General features: G+C 34.6%; 1 protein-coding gene across 1 annotated transcript in view; it reads left to right on the forward strand.

Moving 5' to 3' along the window:
* Positions 1-2,266: 2,266 nt before the first annotated feature.
* Positions 2,267-21,973, forward strand: part of LOC149555911 (putative methyltransferase At2g41040, chloroplastic) — a 63,942-nt gene continuing 44,235 nt past the window's right edge. The window contains exons 1-3 of the mRNA XM_089830008.1: positions 2,267-2,475; positions 10,836-10,936; positions 11,155-11,295. Coding sequence (XP_089686134.1) covers positions 2,290-2,475; positions 10,836-10,936; positions 11,155-11,295 — 428 coding nt within the window. The 5' untranslated portion in view covers positions 2,267-2,289. The remainder of the gene's footprint in view (positions 2,476-10,835; positions 10,937-11,154; positions 11,296-21,973) is intronic.

Below are 21,973 nucleotides of genomic sequence, written 5' to 3' on the forward strand. Positions count from 1 at the left end.
CAAAGAACAATGAAAAATCACCCGTCGATTAAGGGATTTGCAGATTCAGAAATTTATTCATTAAACTGTTTACTTAGAACAATGAAGTCAGATGTACGCAACTCCATCAACTCAACTAAAGACTCGCCTAAAAAATTGTCATCCATTAATTGTTTTGGGTTTTCTATGAACTATGCCCATGACTTCTAGGCGCTCTCAAGTAGACCAGGCTAGCTAATCAAAACATTAAATATCGTAGCAGCTATTTTGTCGTACATTATAGTTAATTAGGATTAAAAAGTTGTATCAAATGATGGAAAACATCTTATAATAGTAAACAATACTGCTAAAAGACTTAAGGCTTTGTCTGGAACTGCGAATGGAAAAGCAATACGAATGCAAGGAAGATGCTCTATGCATGTAGAAAGAGTTGAATGGGGCTCAGTCATACAGTTTGGTTTATACAATTTAAAAAACAGAAAAATATACCATACAAGAAGTGAACACAAATTTATGAACAGATTTTCTAAAATTCTGAAAGCTATGCCCGTAATTTCATCTTCATTGCTAATAAGGAAAATAAAAGCATGTTAAATATTTTACAGGCAATAATAAGGTTGCTTGCTGGAAGTTCATAATGTATTTGCTCTCTTTACTCGAAAAGGGAGCCCGAGATTTTTATACGGACTATTTTTTACTCCGATACGTAATGGAAAAGCAGTACAAGAAAATGACATAAATGACATGGTTCAATGGGAGAGGCTGCCATTGACGATTGAAAACTGTGCTATCCGTCATATGACTTTTTAATGGGGGACTATCTTACATTTTCTGCTGTGAAAGACTTCATCTTGATCTACTCATGATCTGCTCATGTATGGTGCCTAGAATACAACAACTCCATTTGTCAAAGTATTTTTTGATCGTACCAATATGATCAGCACGGGTGACTTGAATTATGTGTTGAAATTAATGTTGAAGTCCTTTCATGCTTTTTAGTCACAATCCATAGAGTTACCTACTTTCTAAAACTTAAAGCAACAACTTTTGATTTTTTTAAAAAAACTATAAAAAATTGGTGGAAAATCCCATAACACTAACTGTTCAATGTACAATCATATGTCAAAAATGCTTTACAAATTTTTAAAAAAGTCAGAAAATGAAACAGCAATATAAAAACATTTTTGAAAAAGCAATTGCCAAAAAATCAAATGACTTCATTGGCCACCAACAAAAGCCAAAAAGAACATGCACTGGATGCTATAGTATCCTGCCTACGGCAGGAACTAACAAATAAAAAAATCAATAGCTTATGTTGTCTAATACTAAAAGAAAATAGAGTAATTATTGCCGCCTTGTTGTCAATGACTACATATAGCACAACGCAATCATTTGACAAATGTTTTCAACAACTTGAGTTTACACAACTGGTCAACGGATATTTTTTATGGTACACTAAATGTATATGTTAATAGAATATTTTTTATGGTACACTAAATGTGTATGTTAATAGATGGCTCCTCTCATATCAACTGCTCCACCATTAATAAATTTGTACAATGCCAAACATAAATGGTGAAGGAACGGGACAACTAGGAGTGTGAATGACAAGTATTAAATATGACAATGTCAACTCATTTTTTTTCCCATTTTTTGAAGTGGAAAAACAACATAAATCCTAGCAAAATTGCAAAACAACAATAAATGAATATAAATTAATTTAAACATAAAAAGTTTAATAAACTTTTCGAATTTGATTTTTTAGATATTGCACAAATTAATTGTAAAAATGTACTCAAAATATTAGTTCCCTACTTATAAATAGGGAGTAACAAAAACATACATTAAATTAGCTTACTCTCTACAGAAATAATCAAAATCGGTCACATAAAAAAATATTAAAAAGTCAAAACTGAGCTCTTAAATTAATAATAAAACATTACCGTCAAGATAATCTTATTTTCCTCCAATATATTTGAGAAGACTCTGAAATATTTTTTTTTTTTGGAAAAAATGATAGGATAGCCTCGAAAGCTTGCGTAGGACCCTCATGACCGCGCTGACGCTTTTTCACTTTACATCTAATGCACATTAACTGTGTGGCGGAGAGGATTTATCCTCAAAACAATTAAAATGTATATTAAAAATATTGCTTTCCTGGCTTATACGATTCCACATTTTCGTAGATGGAATCAATGGGTGGCAAGTTGGTGACCATTAATCATCGGTGATTTCCAGAATTTTTGTTTGCAGGCATATAAAAATGTTAATCCGTACAGACTTACTTGGGCGATTTATAACATTTTTACAATGAGTCTTGTCTGTGAACTTCCTCGCCCTTCTGTTAGTTTAGGCAATAAGATTCTTGTACGGGGCTTCGCTAGCACGAGGATTCGAAAGCAAGGAAGGAAATTTAATGCAGGCTTTTCGGGAGGCCATGTTAAATTTTGGAGTCCTCTTGTGATCAAAGCAGCTGCTTCTACAGTTGATGTGCCGGTATTGTTTCTCTTTGTTCGATCTCTTATATTGGAAAAAAATATATGTGTTCATTATAACAAAAAAGAGTAATGAATGTATGTTTGACACGGAATCTTGTAAACAATTTATTAGAAAACCGGGTTTGGAATACATTTTCCTCGTTGGGGTTGAAAAGGAGTTCTTCCCTTTAGTAAATTGGATTCGAAAATAATTCCATTAATTCCATTTTGGGAATTGGTTCTAAGGCCCGGTTTGGTTGCTGGAAGATGAGGGCCAAAACCGGGTTATCAGGGGCAAAACCAGGTTTTGCAAAAAAACTTTGGTGTTTGGTTGGTTAAAATTATAACCCGGTTTTCAATTTCATCTTCCAATTTTGGTCAAAAATTGGAAGAAGTTTCTTTAAATAAAAAGGTGGAATTCGAAATTAAAACTAGGTTTTGAATTTTATGACAGTTTTTTTAATAATATTGTGGGTCCACAGTATATTCATCTTCCGTGTCAACCAAACGGACCACTGGCTTTCCAAACCACAAAACCAGGTTTTCGAAAACCTGGTTATAAAATAACCTGGTTATGTCAAAAATTCATCTTCCCCAACCAAACGGGGCCTAAAGGAATGTCCTTTTAAGTAAGTTAGGCTTGTGACAATACGGTCAATAAGTGCAGAAACTTATGATTTAAAGCTAAAACGAGCAATAGTTATATTTCTGTTTAGTATGGGTGGTCTTGTTGAAAGAAAAGTGGGAGAATTTTCATGTTTGTTTTGAAAGCTGGGGTAAAATATAGTAGAATTTAAGGGCTTTGGATTTTTGTTGGCATTAATGTCGGTCTAGGTTATGAGTTGTATTTAACATTGGTATTGGATAAGCTTGGACTGGGTCACATCTAAACTCTTAAAATGTCCATTGAAAAGTTATGCGCCACCATTTTTGTATGGAGGGAATTTTGAACAGACTTATGCAACTTAGTAGTTTGCTCCATTATTATTACACCACTATCCACTGATAGTTTCTATTTGTACATAATGTTGCGTCTGGTTTAAATTGTGTGCAAATTTTCAAAATAATGATTCAGATCACACTCCATGTCTTGAAGAGACCTAACAGAACAATAGATAAGTTGTAGCCCAAGACTAGAAAGATCATATGGACTGAGTGTCGGAAAAGGACACATGCAGTTCACAAGATGAATATAGAAAAGACTAGCCAGTCAAATAAGTAACTAAGAAGCAACCATATGAGAAAACCAAAAATTCTTAACCATCTCTTTTTTCTAGTCTTAGCTGCAACTTAAAAGCTCTTGTTTCATTTGGCTCTTTATCATCCTACTGATGGATATGTAGTGTGATAATGTTGATTCAAAAATTTGAACACACTATAAACCAGAAGCAACATTATCTACAATGTAGATTGTGGAAATCTCTTTTCATTAGTTTTCTATTTGTTCTAGAAATTGGTGCCAAGTAATTTAGAAAGAGTTTTTGAATCTTAAATTTGCCATTTTGTGTTATTCAACTTTGAGAATCTAGTTCTTACAGAACAGGGACAGAAAAATGTTTCTTTTTCATTTTCCTGGGAGGCAGAGGGATGGAACTTTTGGCCGGAATGGTTCAACAGACATTCTTATTGTTAATTCTATAACTTCAAAATCATCCTGCTCTGATGATGTAGATCATTCGGATCTGATTGTGCTTAGTCTTCAGTCAAGATCGACGACTCACTTAGGAAATTTGTTTAAGTTTGATCTTGAACAAGTTTAGTTAGTTAATCACTAACTAAATCTTTTCCTATACTAGGTGCCAATTTTTGAAGACAATCAAGGGCCGACCTAGATAGGGTCATGTCCCTTTGGTTCTCTATCCTCATAACCCTAAAGTTTTTGTTTACAGACTTAAGAAAGCTCTATATGGGCTTAAACAGGCTCCAAGGGCTTGGTATGAAAGAATTGATAAGTATTTCACCAACTTAGGATTCTCCAAGAATGAAGCCGATCCAAATCTATATTATAATCGTGATAAAGATGATATGGTAATTTTGATACTATATGTCGATGATTTACTAATAACAGGTGATGATCATCTTATAGGTCAATGCAAGAAAGATCTAATAAGAGAATTCGAATGAAAGATTTAGGACTCCTTCATTACTTCCTAGGACTTGAAGTATGGCAGAATTCTGACAGCATCATACTTAATCAAGGAAAGGTAACCAAAGGTCATGTCCCTCTAGGTCAGCCCTTGATTGTCTTCAAAAATTGGCGTCTAGTATAGGAACAGATTTAATTAGTGATTAACTAACTAAACTTGTTCAAGATCAAACTTTAAACAAATTTCCTAAGCGAGTCGTCGATCTTGACTGAAGACTAAGCACAATCAAATCCGAATGATCTGTATCATCAGACCAGGATGATTTCGAAGTTATAGAATTAACACTCCCTCTTAACTTGATAATCAGACCGAGAGATAATATATCTAGCACTATCAATGGAAGATGAATAAACATAGATTGATACTCTATATCTATCTGAATCTTTTAAGTATGTGGTATCATTAGAACATATGATACTATATCATATTACTATACCTGTGATATGAATTATCACTGATACTAGAGATAACAGTATTGCAAAGAATACAATATACAGGATAAAATCCAGAGAATACTTAAATTCTTCATTTATCCAGGTTGTGACTCATAGGTACTGGCATTCCTATATCACAACGTTATCCTGAGTTAAGGTCTACCAGAACACAAGATAAACTGCGGAGAATAATAAAATTCTTCCTTTATCCAAGTTGTGACTCATAGGCATAGAAATGTATACATCACAAATGATCTTGTACTCATCTAGATTTGACAGTAGTTCTCTACTGTTCAACACATTATCTAAGAGATCATCATCTCTCATAATGTCTTTTATACAAGTGTTCATTATCTTAGAGATCGTCAGCTCTTAAATAATGAATAGAAATGGTGAAGTCCATAATAGTCAATAGCCTGACAATTAAAATTATTAATAATAGTTTAAAGAATACAAAATGTTTCATAATTCAACCATACCAAGTCTTTTCCTGAAGTGATCTATCTTCACACGAGAGAGGTTTGGTAAGAATATTTGTTGTCTAATTTATAGTACAAATGTATTCTAATTTTACAGTATTCCTGTCTACTGTATCTCTAACATAATGGTAAGGAATTTCAATATGCTTGGACCTGTCATGAAAAACTGGATTCACAGAAAGCTTGATGGTACTTTGATTATCACAATGAGTAATCGTAGGACTCATGGCTTGACCAAATAATCCCACAAGTAACTTTCTAAGCCAAATTTCTTCACGAGAGACCATTGCTGCTGCAATGTATTTGGCTTCTGTGGAACTTTGTGCTACTGATGACTGCTTTCTGCATATCCTCATAACCCTAAAGTTTTTGTTCGCAGGCTTAAGAAAGCTCTATACAGGCTTAAACAGGCTTCAAGGGTTTGGTATGAAAGAATTGATAAGTATCTCACCAACTTAGGATTCTCCAAGAATAAAGGCGATCCAAATCTATATTATAAATGTGATAAAGATGATATGGTAATTTTGATACTGTATGTTGATGATTTACTAATAACAGGTGATGATCACCTTATAGATCAATGCAAGAAAGATCTAATAAGAGAATTCGAAATGAAAGATTTAGGACTCCTTCATTACTTCTTAGGACTGGAAGTATTGCAGAATTTTGACAACATCATACTTAATCAAGGAAAGTATACATTAGATATCTTGAATAGATTTGGAACGTGGAACTGCAGGTCTATGTCTTCTCCAGTGGAGACTAATCTACATAAACTTAAGGAAGTAGTAGTAGAATCACCTTCTGTAGATTCTACTCTCTACAGATAGATGATTGGGTCCCTTATGTACTTGGTAAATACAAGACTTAATATTTGTTATGTTGTGAATTCCTTAAGTCAGTTTATGTATGAGCCAAAGGAGATTCACCTAGTTGTAGTCAAATACATTATGAGATATTTACAAGGCACTCTTAACCTTGGGCTTAAATATGAGAAAGTTGACTTGGATTTACATGGATTCTCAGACTCAGATTGGGGTGGAAGTGTTAAGGATAGAAAAAGTACTTCAAGATGTTGTTTCAGTTTAGGATCAGCGATGATATCATAGATATGTAGAAAGCAGTCATCAGTAGCACAAAGTTCCACAGAAGCCAAATACATTGCAACAACAATGACCTCTTGGGAAGCAGTTTGGCTTAGAAAGTTACTTGTGGGATTATTTGGTCAAGCCATGAGTCTTACGATTATTCATTGTGATAATCAGAGTTCCATCAAGCTTTATGTGAATCCAATTTTTCATGACAGGTCCAAGCATATTGAAATTCCTTACCATTATGTTAGAGATATAGTAGATGGGAATACTATAAAATTAGAATACATTTGTACTATAGATTAGACAACAAATATTCTTACCAAACCTCTCTCTTGTGCGAAGATAGATCACTTCAGGAAAAGACTTGGTATGGTTGAATTATGAAACATTTTGTATTCTTTAAATTATTATTAATAATTTTAATTGTCAGGCTATTGACTGTTATGGGCTTCACCATTTCTATCCATTATTTAAGAGGTGATGATCTCTAAGATAATGAACACTTGTATAAAAGATATTATGAGAGATGACGATCTCTTAGATAATGTGTTGAACAATAGAGAACTACTCTTAGATCTAGATGAGTTGAAGATCATTTGTGATGTATACATTTCTATGCCTATGAGTCACAACTTGGATAAATGAAGAATTTAATCATTCTCCGGAGTTTATCCTGTGTTCTGGTAGATCTTAACTTAAGATCATGTTGTGATATAGGAATGCCAGTACCTTTGAGTCACAACCTAGATAAATGAAGAATTTAAGTATTATTTGGATTTTATCCTGGACATTGTATTCTTTGCAATACCTGTTATCTCTAGTATCAGTGATAAGTCATATCACAAGTATAGTAATATGACATAGTATCATGTGTCCTAATGATACCACATACTTAAAAGATTCAGATAGATATAGAGTATCAATCTATGCTTATTCATCTTCCATTGATGGTGCTAGATATGTTATCTCTCAATCTGATTATCAAGTTAAGAGGGAGTGTTAATTCTATAACTTCGAAATCATCCTGGTCTGATTATACAGATCATTCGGATCTGATTGTGCGTAGTCTTCAGTCAAGATTGACGACTCGCTTAGGAAATTTGTTTAAAGTTTGATCTTGAACAAGTTTAGTTAGTTAATCACTAACTAAATCTTTTCCTATACTAGGCGCCAATATTTGAAGACAATCAAGGGCCGACCTAGATAGGGTCATGTCCCTTGAAGGGACATGCCCTTTGGTTACCTTATAAATATAAGACAAGTGTGAAGATAGAGAACACGCAAAAATTGATAAGTCTACTTCTCTATAACACTGCCTTATGCGAGTTGCTTGGACATACAGAAATTCAGAATATAATAATATTTATTATTATCAATATATTAAGATTCATCTTCAGCATTACTACAAGAAGTAATTGTCTGATTTTTACAGAATCTGCAGAAACTTTACGCTTATATACAAATTTATATGGAGAAGTGAATGAATATCTGTCATTGTGCGTAGGGAATGGGGAGTTCTTGGATGTGGAACGTTATCTGATGAGAAGTTTTTCAATACCCCACTTCTAATCTATTTTTTTGTTATCATGGGGGTAAGCATCTAAAACTAGGTTGAAAGCTCTTTGTCTCTTACATTAAAAAAGCTGATTATATCAATCCTGACTATGAGAATAAAATCATTCTGTAAAAAGCACTATGCGTAACAAAGTTATCCATTGGTCAAAGTCACAAGGAAATCATTATTACATATATAATAACTATAGGCTCATGGATATGTGCTTATGGTGGCAATTTAGAATCTGAAGAGGATTCTACAAATATAGAAAAGGATTTGAAAATCTAAGGCCAACAAAGACTCCCTCAAGGTAGAACCTTGGGATTTTCATCCGTGTCTTTTCTAGGCCTTGATTACCAGTCTCAATTCCATTATCTATGATAAATTCATTGCCATCTTTTCTAAGCCTTGATTGCCATTTTTAATTCCATTTTATATAACTCACTCATCACCATCTCTTGCAGGTCTCATTACCTGTCTTAATTCCATGTGTTTTATCCCACTTTTGAATTTTTCTTGTCAATGTGAACCACATTCTTGATCATGTTGATTATGTCACTATATGGACCCTCAAAAGCCTATATCATATTTCATATCAATAATAGGATTTGCAAGTGCAACCAAAAATTAAATTCTTCCCCACCAGTTTTCATCAATAACAAATTAATGAACTTTGCCACCTTAATTTGATAGAGATTGTGCCCAAGGTTCATCTAAAATACAGTTCATTGATTTTTTGTAACCAGGTTACCAGGAGCCCAGCTAATGTTTAAGCTGCATTATAATGCTATATTTGGAGGTGAATTTTGTTTCAACTACATTGTACAATTCAAACCTTGTGAATTTTTGCAAAATGGGAGGAAACTGTGAAGGATAACTTGACATCTTTATAAGACCTCTATGATTTCCTCCATCTATTGAATTTCATTGGTTTTGATCCTTTAGAAAGCAAGTTTAATACCAGGACATAACGTGGAGGGAAAAAGATGTTTCTTGTTAGACTTCTCAGTTTCAAACCTCCATAGTGCCAGATGCAGCTCTTAGATTGGGTAATATTCTTATTGGTGATAACAAAAAAAATTGACAATGATAGGACTCACTAGGATTTTGAAAATGAAAGCCATCATCCAGTCTTTACAATTAATCCTTGGGATTTGGCTTTGAAAGACACATGACAAGTTTTTAATGGATCAATGATAAGAACCAAGCTTACATCTCAATTTAGGCCTCCTTATAGAGATAATGTAAATATTTTTACAAATACACATGGCATTAATTCTAGATTATTCTAAGCATATGATATGGGATCCAAGTGCTTAGCATTTGGTATTATTTCTTTGAAAAGTAGAGTGGTTCAATTCTTCTCATAACCAAGCATTGTATAATTCCCCAAAACAGATCAATTTTGTGTGGAAGTGAAACCAAACATTAACTGACATTCGACATTGATATGGGTAGTTCTCCAAATAACTTACTTCAATGTCTTCTCCGTCAATTAATTTCTCCAAAGAGATGCCTTTTTCTTTTATTTTTCTTGTCTGCAGATCTTGATTCTGTGGTACTTTATGAAGGAGTAGTAACCTTCTACTTTTCGCCCTTTCCTTAATGCTATCACTTACTCCCTCTCATAGGGCATATGATCTTTTATTTTGATTTTTGTTGTATACATCTCCATTTAACAAATAATCCAGAAAATATCCAATTTCTCACTGAATGATGGAACCATACCAAAACTTATCATATTTATTGCAGCTCTTCTATTGAGAATATCCATTTCTCGAGGGGAAAACTTTCTGATGTGCTTTAAAATTGGTAGTTCCTGTCCACACCAATAATGTTTTTGCAGATGAAATTTCTTAAATGCTGCGACACTTAATGCAGAATGAAGCAAAAGAATGGAGGAAATATTGTTTGACTGTTTGAGATTTGCTCTCAAACAATATATTGTACCTTAAAGCTATAACATTTTCTCACATAAAGAAAACATCACACACTGTTCAAGGAAGAAATATATATTTTACAAAGAATACGATCCATCTGTGATGTTACAGAATCTGGTTTTAATATTTAGTATTTATGGTCTCATTAATATGAAGAAGGGTATATGAGCATCAACAACTTGTAATTTTTTTGTGTTATTACTGTGTACACACATTTGCTCTCAAACAATTTACTATACCATAAAGCTATAACTTGTTCTCACATAAAGAAAACATCACACACTGTTCAAGGAAGAAATATATATTATACAAAGAATCCATCTGTGATGTTACAGAATCTGGTTTTAATATTTAGTAATTATGGTCTCATCAATATGAAGAGGGGTGTTTTATATGAGCATCAAGAAATTTTAAATATTTTGTGTTATTACTGTGTACATGATTTCAATTTGACAGTTATTCACATGTCAAATAGTTAGTGTTTAATATCAAACGTGATATAATTGATGTTATTTAGTAAAATGTAGCAAATTATTCAACATAAATCAAAATAAGTTTCGCATGGAATCACAAAATTGGTATCATCGGACCTTTTTAATTGTGCACTATAACATTGCACGTGTTTTCATTTTTTAGGTTACAAGATTAATGTTTTTCTTTTATATTAGACTGTGATCTAAATTTGAAACTCCTGATGTATTCTGTAAATAATTTTGCAATTCATTTTCAGGAAGTAAAGGTAGACAGTGGTGAGGACACGTCAGTAGACTTGCTTGCATGTCCTATTTGTTATAAGCCTTTGATCAGGAAAGGTCCTCTGGGTCTAAATTTGTAAGTCAGGAGTGACAGGTTTCTCAAGATAATTTCTACTCTAAGGACTCTTGGCACTGTGTGGAAATCGAAGTAGTGATTAACAATTGCTTTTATTTTCCTGTCCAATATTGGCCTTGATGATTGACATCACAGCACCTAGAGTACTGAATATTTTTAAATTTCAGCTCTGCATTAAGAATAGTCTATTCGGATCTAAATATCTTTTTGGTTTTTAGGTCAGCTATATCAGGCTCTGGATTTCAGTGCAAAGAGTGCAAGAAAGCATACTCAAGTAGAGATGTTTATATAGACCTCACTGTAACAGGCAGTTCGAGTGAGTATGATGAATACAGGCCAATTAGTACAGAAATGTTCAGGTATGGTTATGGCTAATTCTTGTTTGTCCTAGAACATTTCTTTCATTAAAACTGTCTGTAATATTGTTATTTAGTAATTTAGTCTTTTTATAGTAAATCCAATATCATAACAGATATTAATCATGTCACGAACTTAGGACAGTTGACTGCAGTACTCATATACACTTAACTGCTCAGATGTACACAATGCCCGTTGATAATTCCACATGTATTTTCTTTTCAACATTACTTACACAAGGAGCATCATTTGCCTCTGCATCTGCATCTCCCCTAGCTTACTCTGGATAGTGTTGTTATACAGTTGACCATAAAGTAATAGTTTAATTCCAATCTTCTTGTGTTCCATTCTCATTAAGCACTTTAATCCTGTCTCATATATAGTTTTAAACTTCTACCACCTGGAATTGGGGTTCATAAAGTGGATGATGACAATGTGATGAGTAGTGTCCTTTTATCACCTTGAATTGGGGATTATGAAGTGGACATGGATAATTTAATGAGTAGTGTCTGAAAAATATAGCCATTGTCTTTTTGGTTCAAGGAGAGTTGAACAGCTAAGGCCAAAGGCACACCCAACTACCCAACCACTTGGCTGAGTAAACAGAAACAAAATACAACGAACAACACCAAGGAGAGAGAGAAAACAACACTTTATTGATTCATCAAGTTATCAACATACATGCCCAGCTGTAAGGCCTTTTGGGTTACGACTAGATACAAAATATAACTTCAAATTCGCAACAGCTGCTCTGGACTCTATAAGTCCCTCCTCCTAAATTCCCTCGTTCATTCTCTACTCTAGACTAAACCAAATACCTCTACTTATACTTGCCAAAACGGCTTACTGGAGATTCTAGAACATTACATAAAAAAAGGTCGACCTCAAAACAGTCAACACTCATCCCTAGACAACATCCTATCATTAAATTCACGATCTAAATTAAATACAAGAGTCGGCTCCAACCAAGAACCAAAACACAGACAACTTGGTCAAAGAAGGACACGAGCATCAGCAACATAGGTTCACTCGGTGAACGAAGAAATGCTTGGTCAGCATAGGGAGAGCTTGGATCCGACTGAAGGAACTCAGTTGACACTGAAGAGCTCAGTTCACACTGAACCACTCGGTCAACACTGCAACTTGGCATGGTTTGAAGAATTCAGTCAGAACTGCAACTTGACAAGGTTTGAAAGAACTTGGTTAGAACCGCAACTTGGCAAGTACATATGAACTCGGTTAAACTGCCAGAATGAACAAAAGTGCAGGACTACCAAGCAACCTAGGATGCTCCTGCATCAGACAACCAGGGTTGAAAGAAATGATTCTCCTGAATCATGCAAGTGTCACAACCTGAGCTGAATCCAACTCAGATTGAGAAATCCATGTAGCATCCTCAACTGGTTTATTCTTCCACTTCACCAATACTCATAGTAATCTTTTCCTCTTGTGCTCTTACTAACTCTCTAATCCAATACATGTTCAACGTCTTCAATCTGCTTCTTAGGATAATCATCTGATACAACAACTTCATCATCTGACTCATGATACTTATACAAATCAACAACATTGAATATAGGAGATATATCCATTTCATTAGGTAACTCAACTTCATAAGCATTTCCACTGTCAAACTTTCTCAAGATCTTACAAGGTCCAAACTTCATCATCTTCAGCTTGCTATATGTTCCAATAGTAGATCTACTTTTCTTCAAATGAACCATCATCTAATCACCGACTTCAAAAACATGATGTCTTCTAGACTTATCAACATTCTCCTTATACTTCTGATTACTTTGTTCCAACAACAACTTCACTTCCTCATGTAAAGACTTCATAAAACGAACAAATTCTTCCCCTGGAACACTTCTCTTCTCTTCACCAGCAACATCCCTCAAATCTGATATTCCTCTAGGCTACATTCCAGTAATAATCTCAAAAGGTATTTTTCCTGTACTATTTACATAATTATTATATGCAAATTCAGCTTGTGCCAATACCAACTCCCAATTACTTGGTTTATCTTCAACCAAACCTCTCAACAAATTACCCAAGCTTCTATTCACAACCTCTTTCTGTCCATCTGTCTGTGGATGGAATGTAGAACTTAATCTCAACTCAGTACCCATCTTCTTCCACAAAGTCCTTCAAAAATAACCAACCAAATTACTGTCTCTGTCAGAAATAATACTTCTTGGTAATTTATGCAATCTAACAATCTCTTTAAAGAAAATCTCAGCAACATGCTCAGCATTTGATGTCTTCTTACATGGTATTAAATGTGCCATCTTAGAAAATCTATCCACAACAACAAATATAGAATCATACCCCATTATTGTCCTAGGTAATCCAAGAATAAAATCCATATTGATGTCACTCTAAGGTTTCTCAGGAACACAAATAGGTGTATACAATCCAGTATTTTGACTTACTTTTTTTGCAACTTGACAAACTCTATAAATCCTTACAAACTTCTGAACATCCTTATACATTTGTGGCCAATATTACTTATCCTTCAACAAACTCAATGTCTTATCAATTCCAAAATGTCTAGCCAATCCACCACAATGCTTTTCCTTAATCAACTTAACTCTCATAGCACTTCTTGGTATACACAACTGAATTCCTTTGAACAACATACCTTCTTGAATGAAATACTCATCATACTTACTCATGTTGATCTTATAGATTTCGTGCTTTGCACTCTCTCTACGCCTCAGAAAAATCAAGGTCAATATCATACAACACTTCCATTTCATCAAAATCAAGAACTTCAACCTTCATCTTGGTCAACAAAGAACGTCTTTTGCTCAATGCATCAATAACTCGGTTAGTAATTCCACTCTTATACTTAATCAGAAATGTAAAACTTTGCAAGTACTCAACCCACTTCATATGTTTCTGATTCAATTTATGTTGACTTCCCAAGTACTGTAAAACTTTATGATCAGTATACAACACAAACTCCTTAGGAATCAAATAATGTCTCCACTTCTTCAAGGCTTGAACAATAGCATAAAACTCTTGATCATATACATAATACTTCCTTTTAGCATCATTCAACTTCTCACTAAAGAAAGCAACATGTTTACCTTCTTGACTCAATAGAACTCCTATTGCATTGCCACTTGCATCACGTTCAACTTGAAATACCTTATTGAAATTAGGCAAAGCCAATATAGGTAACTCATCAACCTTTTGTTTCAAAGTCTCAAAACTCTTATCAGCTTCATGTGTCTACTTAAAATCCTTTTTATCTCCTCTCATACTCAAATAGAACTGAAATTCTTGATAAATTTTCTTTAAAAACTAGCCAAACCATGAAATGATCTTACCTCATCCACATTCTTAGGTGCAGGCCATTCCAAAATTGCTTTAACCTTCTCAGGGTCCATTCTCGAACCATCAGCTGAAATCACAAATCCCAAATACACAATCTCCTCTTGCATAAAGGAACACTTTTTCAGGTTACTCATCAACTTCTCCTCTTTCAATCTCTGCAATACTTGTCTAACATGCTCAAGATGTTCTTTCTTAGTCTTACTGAATATCAAAATATCATCCAAGTAAACAATCACAAATTTACCCAAAAATCTCTTGAGAACTTCATTCATCAACCTCATGAAAGTACTAGGTGCATTAGTCAAACCAAAAGACATTACCAACCATTCATACAAACCATCTTTTGTCTTGAAAATAGTCTTCCATTCATCACCTTTTCTGATTCCTGATCTGATTGTAACCACTCTTCAAATCAATCTTGGTAAAATACTTTGCCCCACTCAAACAATCCATTATGTCATCCATCCTTGGCATAGTACACCTATATTTTATTGTGATCTTGTTAATAGCTCTGGAATCAATACACATTCTCCATTCTCCATTCTTTTTAGCGGCTAATACAACAGGTACATCACATGGACTCAAACTCTGTCTAATCAAACCACTCATGCACTTGTCTATTAAGTTAATTATTCTCTGTAGGTGTCAATCTATATGGTTCTTTATTTGGAAAACTAGCTCTAGGAATCGGGTCCATACAGTGACATACTTCTTGTTGGTGGTAAACCATTAGGTATATCTTCTGCAACAATGCCTTTATATTCCTTCAACAAACTTGCAATTTCCATTGGCATTCGGTCAATACTACCAGTTTTTGCTGTCACTCGGTCGTCACTAACTTCTGTCACTCGGTCACTACTAATTAGCACTCGGTTATTACTTCCTAGCACTCAGTTATCATTGTTTTCTGTCACTTGGTTATAACTAGCATAACTCGGTCTCCTAAGAAGTATGCTAAAACAGATTTGATTCTCCTTTATTTCCTTTTCAAATTGCATAGCATTTCTGTTACCTTGTTCATTTTTAGATGATCTACACTCAAAGGATCTATGCCCTTCTTTGCCACATCTAATACAATTACCACGAAAACCACCTCTAGAATAAGAATTACTTCTTCCTCGGTAAGAACTAGTATCTCCTCGGTAAGAATTACCACCTTTCCACTCGGTCTTGCTTTTGTCATCATTTTGCCATTCAGATTTGCCCTTATCTTGCACAATATTGTCAAATCTGCCACCTTCTCCTTAAGATCTACCTCTACTTCTCCAGAATCTACCACCTCTACCTCTTTGTCATTGTTCATGCTTCTTTGTCAAGATCTCCTCAGCGTTCAAGGCATATTGATATGCTTCCTCTACATTTTCCAATTTCACAAAGCTTATTTCATCTTGAATTCCTAATCTCAATACATTTAGGTACCTGATAACTTTCTCAACATCATCACCCACATGTCTAGATCTATTGTCCAATCTATAAAATTCCTCAGTTTACTCCTTCACAGTCATGTCCCTTTGTCTCAGATTTTGCATTTTCCTCAACAAGCTAACTTGGTAATCAACAGGAAGGAACTTCTTCTTCACCTTATTCACCGTTTTCAGCCAATCTTGATCTTCTCCTTTCCTCTCCTTTGTTCATCAGTTTGCAGATGCTCTCACCACAGTGAGGCATGACCTTTCAACCTAGTGACTGCAATTTTCACCTTCCTATTATCAAGAGTGTTTTCAAACTCAAAGAATTTCTCTATATCAAAAATCCAATCCAACACAACATTGGTGTCCAATTTTCCATCATAAGGAACAACTTCTACAATAGGCTTTTAATGTGCCTTAGACAATACTCTCAACAATCTTTCCTTATTTTGATCTTCGTCAAGTTCTGGATTAGGGTTTGGTGCTAAGGCTTCATCATCACTAACATCATCAAGATGTGCTCCTTCCTTCTGGACTCTCTTCACAGCATCTAATCTGGTTGCAATCTGTCTCACTACATGGCATTATCAACATTTCCTCTGCCTCAAACCATCTTTATAATTAGGCTCTTGCAAGATCGTAACCCTCTGCAAGTTATAGGTCAAATTCTCAGATCTGCCACCCTACAACCGAATTCACTTAGGGTTCTACACGATCCAATCTCCACGACGATGAACCTCAAGCTCTGATACCACCTGGTGCAAGGAGAGTTGAACAGCTAGCGCCAAAGGCACACCCAACTATCCAACCACCTCGTTGAGTAAACACAACAGAAGCAAAACATAATGAACAACACCAAGGAGAGAGAGAAAACAACACTTTATTGATTCATCAAGTTATCAGCATACATGCTCAGCTGTAAGGTCTTTTGGGCTACGACTAGATACAAAATATAACTTCAAATTCGCAACAGCTGCTTTGGACTCTCTAAGTCCCTCCTGAATTCCCTCTTTCATTCTCTACTCTAGACTAAACCAAATATCTCTATTTATACTAGCCAAAACGACTTAAGAAGATTCTAAAACATTATATAAAGAAGGGCCGACCTCAAAATGGTCAACACTCATCCCTAGGCAAGATCCTATCATTAAATTCATGATCTAAATGAAATACAAGAGAGAACCAAAACACAGACAACTCAGTCAAAGAAGGACCCGAGCATTAGCAACACAGGTTCACTTGGTGAACGAAGAAATGCTTGGTCAACACAGGGAGAGCTTGGTTCAGACTGAAGGAACTTGGTTGACACTAAAGAGCTCGGTTCACACTGAACCATTCGGTCAACACTACAACTCCGCAAGGTCGGAAGAACTCAGTCAGAACTGCAACTCAGCAAGGTCTGAAAGAACTTGGTTAGAACCGCAACTCGGTAAGCACATACGAACTTGATTAAATTGCCAGAATGAACAAAAGCGCAGGATTACTAGGCAATCCAGGATGCTCCTGCATCACTATTAATTATTTATGAATAATTTATAATGAACTACTTTTTAATCCATATGCATGTCCAGTATTCTGGTTGAGGAGAATTCTGAGTAAGTAGAAATTTCATTAGGAGGCTGCAACAATCCTTTGTCACAGTAAACATGTTGTAAAACTAGCAAATAGTCCTATCATTTATACTAGAAGTAAGGACAGTGAAGTGCTTTGCATTACTGAGGATCAAGCGGTAGCTCAATTATCTAAAGTACTGAGAAAACGATGTGTCAATATCTCCTAGAGCCGAGTCACATTCAGTTAGAAGATTATGTGCACTGCAGAATTAGTTTCACTTAAGGAGATAAAACCTGTGAGACAGTTAGCCTGATTGTAGGAAAATGATTTGTCTTCACGTTTAAGGTTTTCCATCTTTTTTTAGTCAGTGATATAATGTTTGAGCTTTTCAGCTGATAATGTTTTTTAAATACGAGTTTAGATGAAGTTTTAATTGTGAATGCTTTTTTCTTCCAAAATTACAGTTGTGCTGAGCCCTAAGAGTATGTCAGATTCTAATTTTAGGATCAACAACTGACTTTGGCCAACAAACGAGATTAATAAAAAATGATCAAATTCCCCTGCACTTCTGGCTTTGCTAGACCATGGCAGGTATACCTTCTAATGATGGAGATTAGAATTTATTGCAACTTATCTTTATTCTCTATTTCGGAATGGCATGTACTTCAAAAATAGATTAATGTACAAGATTGCATGCTGCTTCTATCCCTAGTCCTATTTTTCCTACTATTAAATCCTTTTACTTTTATCGTCACTTCTAACTCTTCTACTTCTACCCTTACTCCTAAGTCTTTGTTTGATAAATTTGAATATCGTTGCAGATTGGTGCCTTCTCTTCCTTTGAGTAACAGAGTCACTTGTTTTTGAGATCCTAATGTATAACTCTGCTGGACAATCTTTTAATCTATAACTTGTATAGATCTGTCAACTATCTAATTCTTCATATAAGATAATAACATAAACACCACCACAACTTATCCACTTGAATTTATTTCCTACTTGAGAAGACCAATCAGACTGTTAAGTTTTGCCCAGAAATTAGAATAAACATCAATAAAGAGAAGAGCAAAATGGGTACAAATGAAACAAGAAATTATCCTACAAAAACCCTTCCACTTGAAGGGAAAAACCCAGCCACACCAGCAAAATATCACTTTTATGGATGAAGAAATGTTCAAGTACAAAGATTTCACTTGATTATTACAAAACACCAAGGAATCATGTAAATAGATTGCATTTGGACTCTTCATCTTACACACGAAGGTCTCTTTAAATCCCAAATGCAAGACCTTTCGTATTTCCAAATATTCAACACTTACATATTTCCATACGCATGCCTCTTCGCATGACGTATGGCATGTCTTTTAATATAATTTTATCTTAAATATTATCACAAATATTTCTTTCAGCTGAAGATGACCATAACTATCATAACAAACATATTTCTTTTTCATAAAATCAGAGATAAAGATCTCTATTGCAACTACGATCTTCAACACTCCCTCTTAGCAAGAGAGAGATCTTTAGCGAGGTAGGCATACATAGCTGCAACCAAAGATTATAAATTCACATCACAAAACACATGTTATCTCAGCATAACATAATTCACCATTATTAGCACATAAAATAACAGTTATGGAGTCACACATGACTTTCACCATGCTTACTCGTAGAGGGTGATCCACCATACCTCTTGCAGAGGGTGGAATGAGGGCTTTCAACTCAATTTTTCCCCAGAGAAGAATGCATTCCATCATGCCTACTTGTAGAGGGTGGTCCATTATGCTTACTCGTATAGGGTGGAACGAGAGCTTTCACCTTAGAATTCTCCTCGAGAAGATTGCATTCTACCAAGCCCACTCGTAGAGGGTGGTCTACTATACCTACTTGCAGAGGGTGGAACAGGGGCTTTCATCTCAGACTTCTCGCAGAGAATAATGCATTATAGGAACATGTATAGGGAGGACTCCCTCTCAACAGTGACAACTTTGATCACCAAAATAAGATAGTTGATTCCAATTGCTTTACTTTCACATAAGCTAGCAAAGGATTAGCCATCTTCCTCTGTCATGTAACCTTCCTCAGTGTTAATTTTGTAACTTGTTAAAGCATACTGATCTGAGAACAAATAAATTCGATCTAAGCTGGCATGATAAATATAGGACTAAGTTGTTTGCATTGTTTCCTTTATAAGATCGGCACCTATCCTTAGGATGTTTGTTTAAGACTAAACTAAACTTAATTGTGTATGTTTGTGATTAAACTTAATCATCCTTAGAAAGTCGCCGACTTCTAGAGGATTAGGCAAATAATTTTGGAAGAGGCATGTCTTTTCTAAGGACATGTCCCTTGACTCCTATACTTGTAGAGGGTAAGGATGAAGTCTAAGGACACACAAGATCAATACAAGTTTTCTCCTTGGTCATTACTGCCTTCATACGAATTGTAGAAGTAAAACACATAATTCTGATTTACATTTCTAATCCAGTTAAATGCAATAATCGGAAATTACTCACAGCAAGTTATAAGAAGATAGAGAGGGCAGAATTTAATCTATATTCAGTCCAAGGAATTTGCAAAAACTCTACATGGTATCAGAGTTAGGTTGTCAAACCTAGGCTCTGCAAAACTCAGTAATCAGACTTTATATATATCTAGCAACTATCTCCTATCTTCAATGGCATACGCAATCAGACCCAAGGACAAGTTTGATGGGAAAGAACATTTTGATGCCTATAAATTCAGAATTATGATGACTCTTGAAGAGAATGATATAAAACAATTTGTTGATAAAACATCCAAACAATCGCCAGTTGAACCTCATAAATCCATCTGGAGCAAAAGAAATAGGAAAGCAATTCAAATCATATTGGATGGAGTAAAAAATGATATATACCCATGCTTACAAAACATCAAACATCTTGTGATATGATGAATGCATTACTAAATGCATATGAGGTCAATAATGCAGCTAGGGTTCTCGCACTAAAAAGGAAACTAAATCACATTCAAATAAAGAAAGGAGAATCGATGAATTCTTACTTCCTAAGGGTTGCAGGCATTAGAGATGAACTATCAAATATAGGAACCACTATTAGTGACACAAAACTAACATTAATGGCAATAGATGGATTACTAGATGCATGGGAAACTTTTGCACAAGGAATAAGTGCCAGAGATAAACTTCTTGACTTCAACAGAATTAAGGGCAATTGTCTTCAACAAGAATCCAGAAAATTAAAGAAAGGGGAGAAACTGAAAACAGAAAATGAAGAACTTCATGTTCTTAATACAAACTCTTATAAGGGCAAGAAGAAACATTTCAAGAAGAAAAGAGGAAATCAAAAGAATGGAAAACCCAAGAAAGATCTATCCAAAATAAAGTGTTTCAAATGTGAAAAATTTGGACACTACAAATCTAATTGTCTTAAAAATTCTAAACAACAAGCAAACTGTACAAATGTTAGTAGGGAAGAAGATAACTATGATCCTGAGAATCATGTATTGTACTCCTCACTATCAAATGAAATTTCAAGTAAAGCATGGGTAATTGATAGTGGATCTTCTAGACATATAACGGGAGACAAAGAAACACTAGACTCTTTATTAGAAAAGGTTAATGGTGAAGTTACCATTGGAGATAATTCAGCACATTCCGTTGAAGGAATTGGAAATTGCACCTTGAAACTGAAATCAAGAAATTCTCTTCTTCTTAGAGATGTAATCTACGTACCAAGAATTAAAAGAAATCTAATCTCAATTACAGTGCTCGAAGATGATGGGCATAATGTTGCATTTGTGGATGGCAAAGTATTAACTTGGGCAAAGAACTCCTCAATCAAGAAAGTGAAGTTGATTGGTCAGAGAAAAGGATATTTGTGTGAATTGAATACAGAATCTAGTCGACCTATTCAGGCCTTAATTCATGAAGCTGCAAACATAAATAAAATATGACACAGAAGATTAGGGCATCTAAATTTCAAAACCTTATCAACTATGGAGAAGATGGTTACTGGATTACCTAAACTAAATAAAGACCACTCAAGCATATGCAAAGGGTGCGCTCTGGGTAAGAACACCAGAAGTCCATTTCATGAAAGCACTAGAAAAACAAATAATGTTTTGGAATTAATTCATTCAGATTTATATGGACCTGTGTTTGTTCTTTCTCTTGGAGGATTCTAGTATTATATTTTGTTCGTAGATGACTTCTCTAGGAAAACATTGATTTACTTCTTAAAAATGCAAAGAATCAGAAGAAATCCAAAAGAGATTTAAAGAATTTAAAATATTAACTGAAAACTTTTTAGGACATAAAATTAAAACCTTTAGAATTGATAACGGAGGGGAATATACCTTAGACTTGTTTAAAAGG

This window comes from Cupressus sempervirens, chromosome 5, assembly GCF_028749045.1.
Source record: "Cupressus sempervirens isolate cs-2001-9-10 chromosome 5, ASM2874904v1, whole genome shotgun sequence".
Taxonomy (NCBI): domain Eukaryota; kingdom Viridiplantae; phylum Streptophyta; class Pinopsida; order Cupressales; family Cupressaceae; genus Cupressus; species Cupressus sempervirens.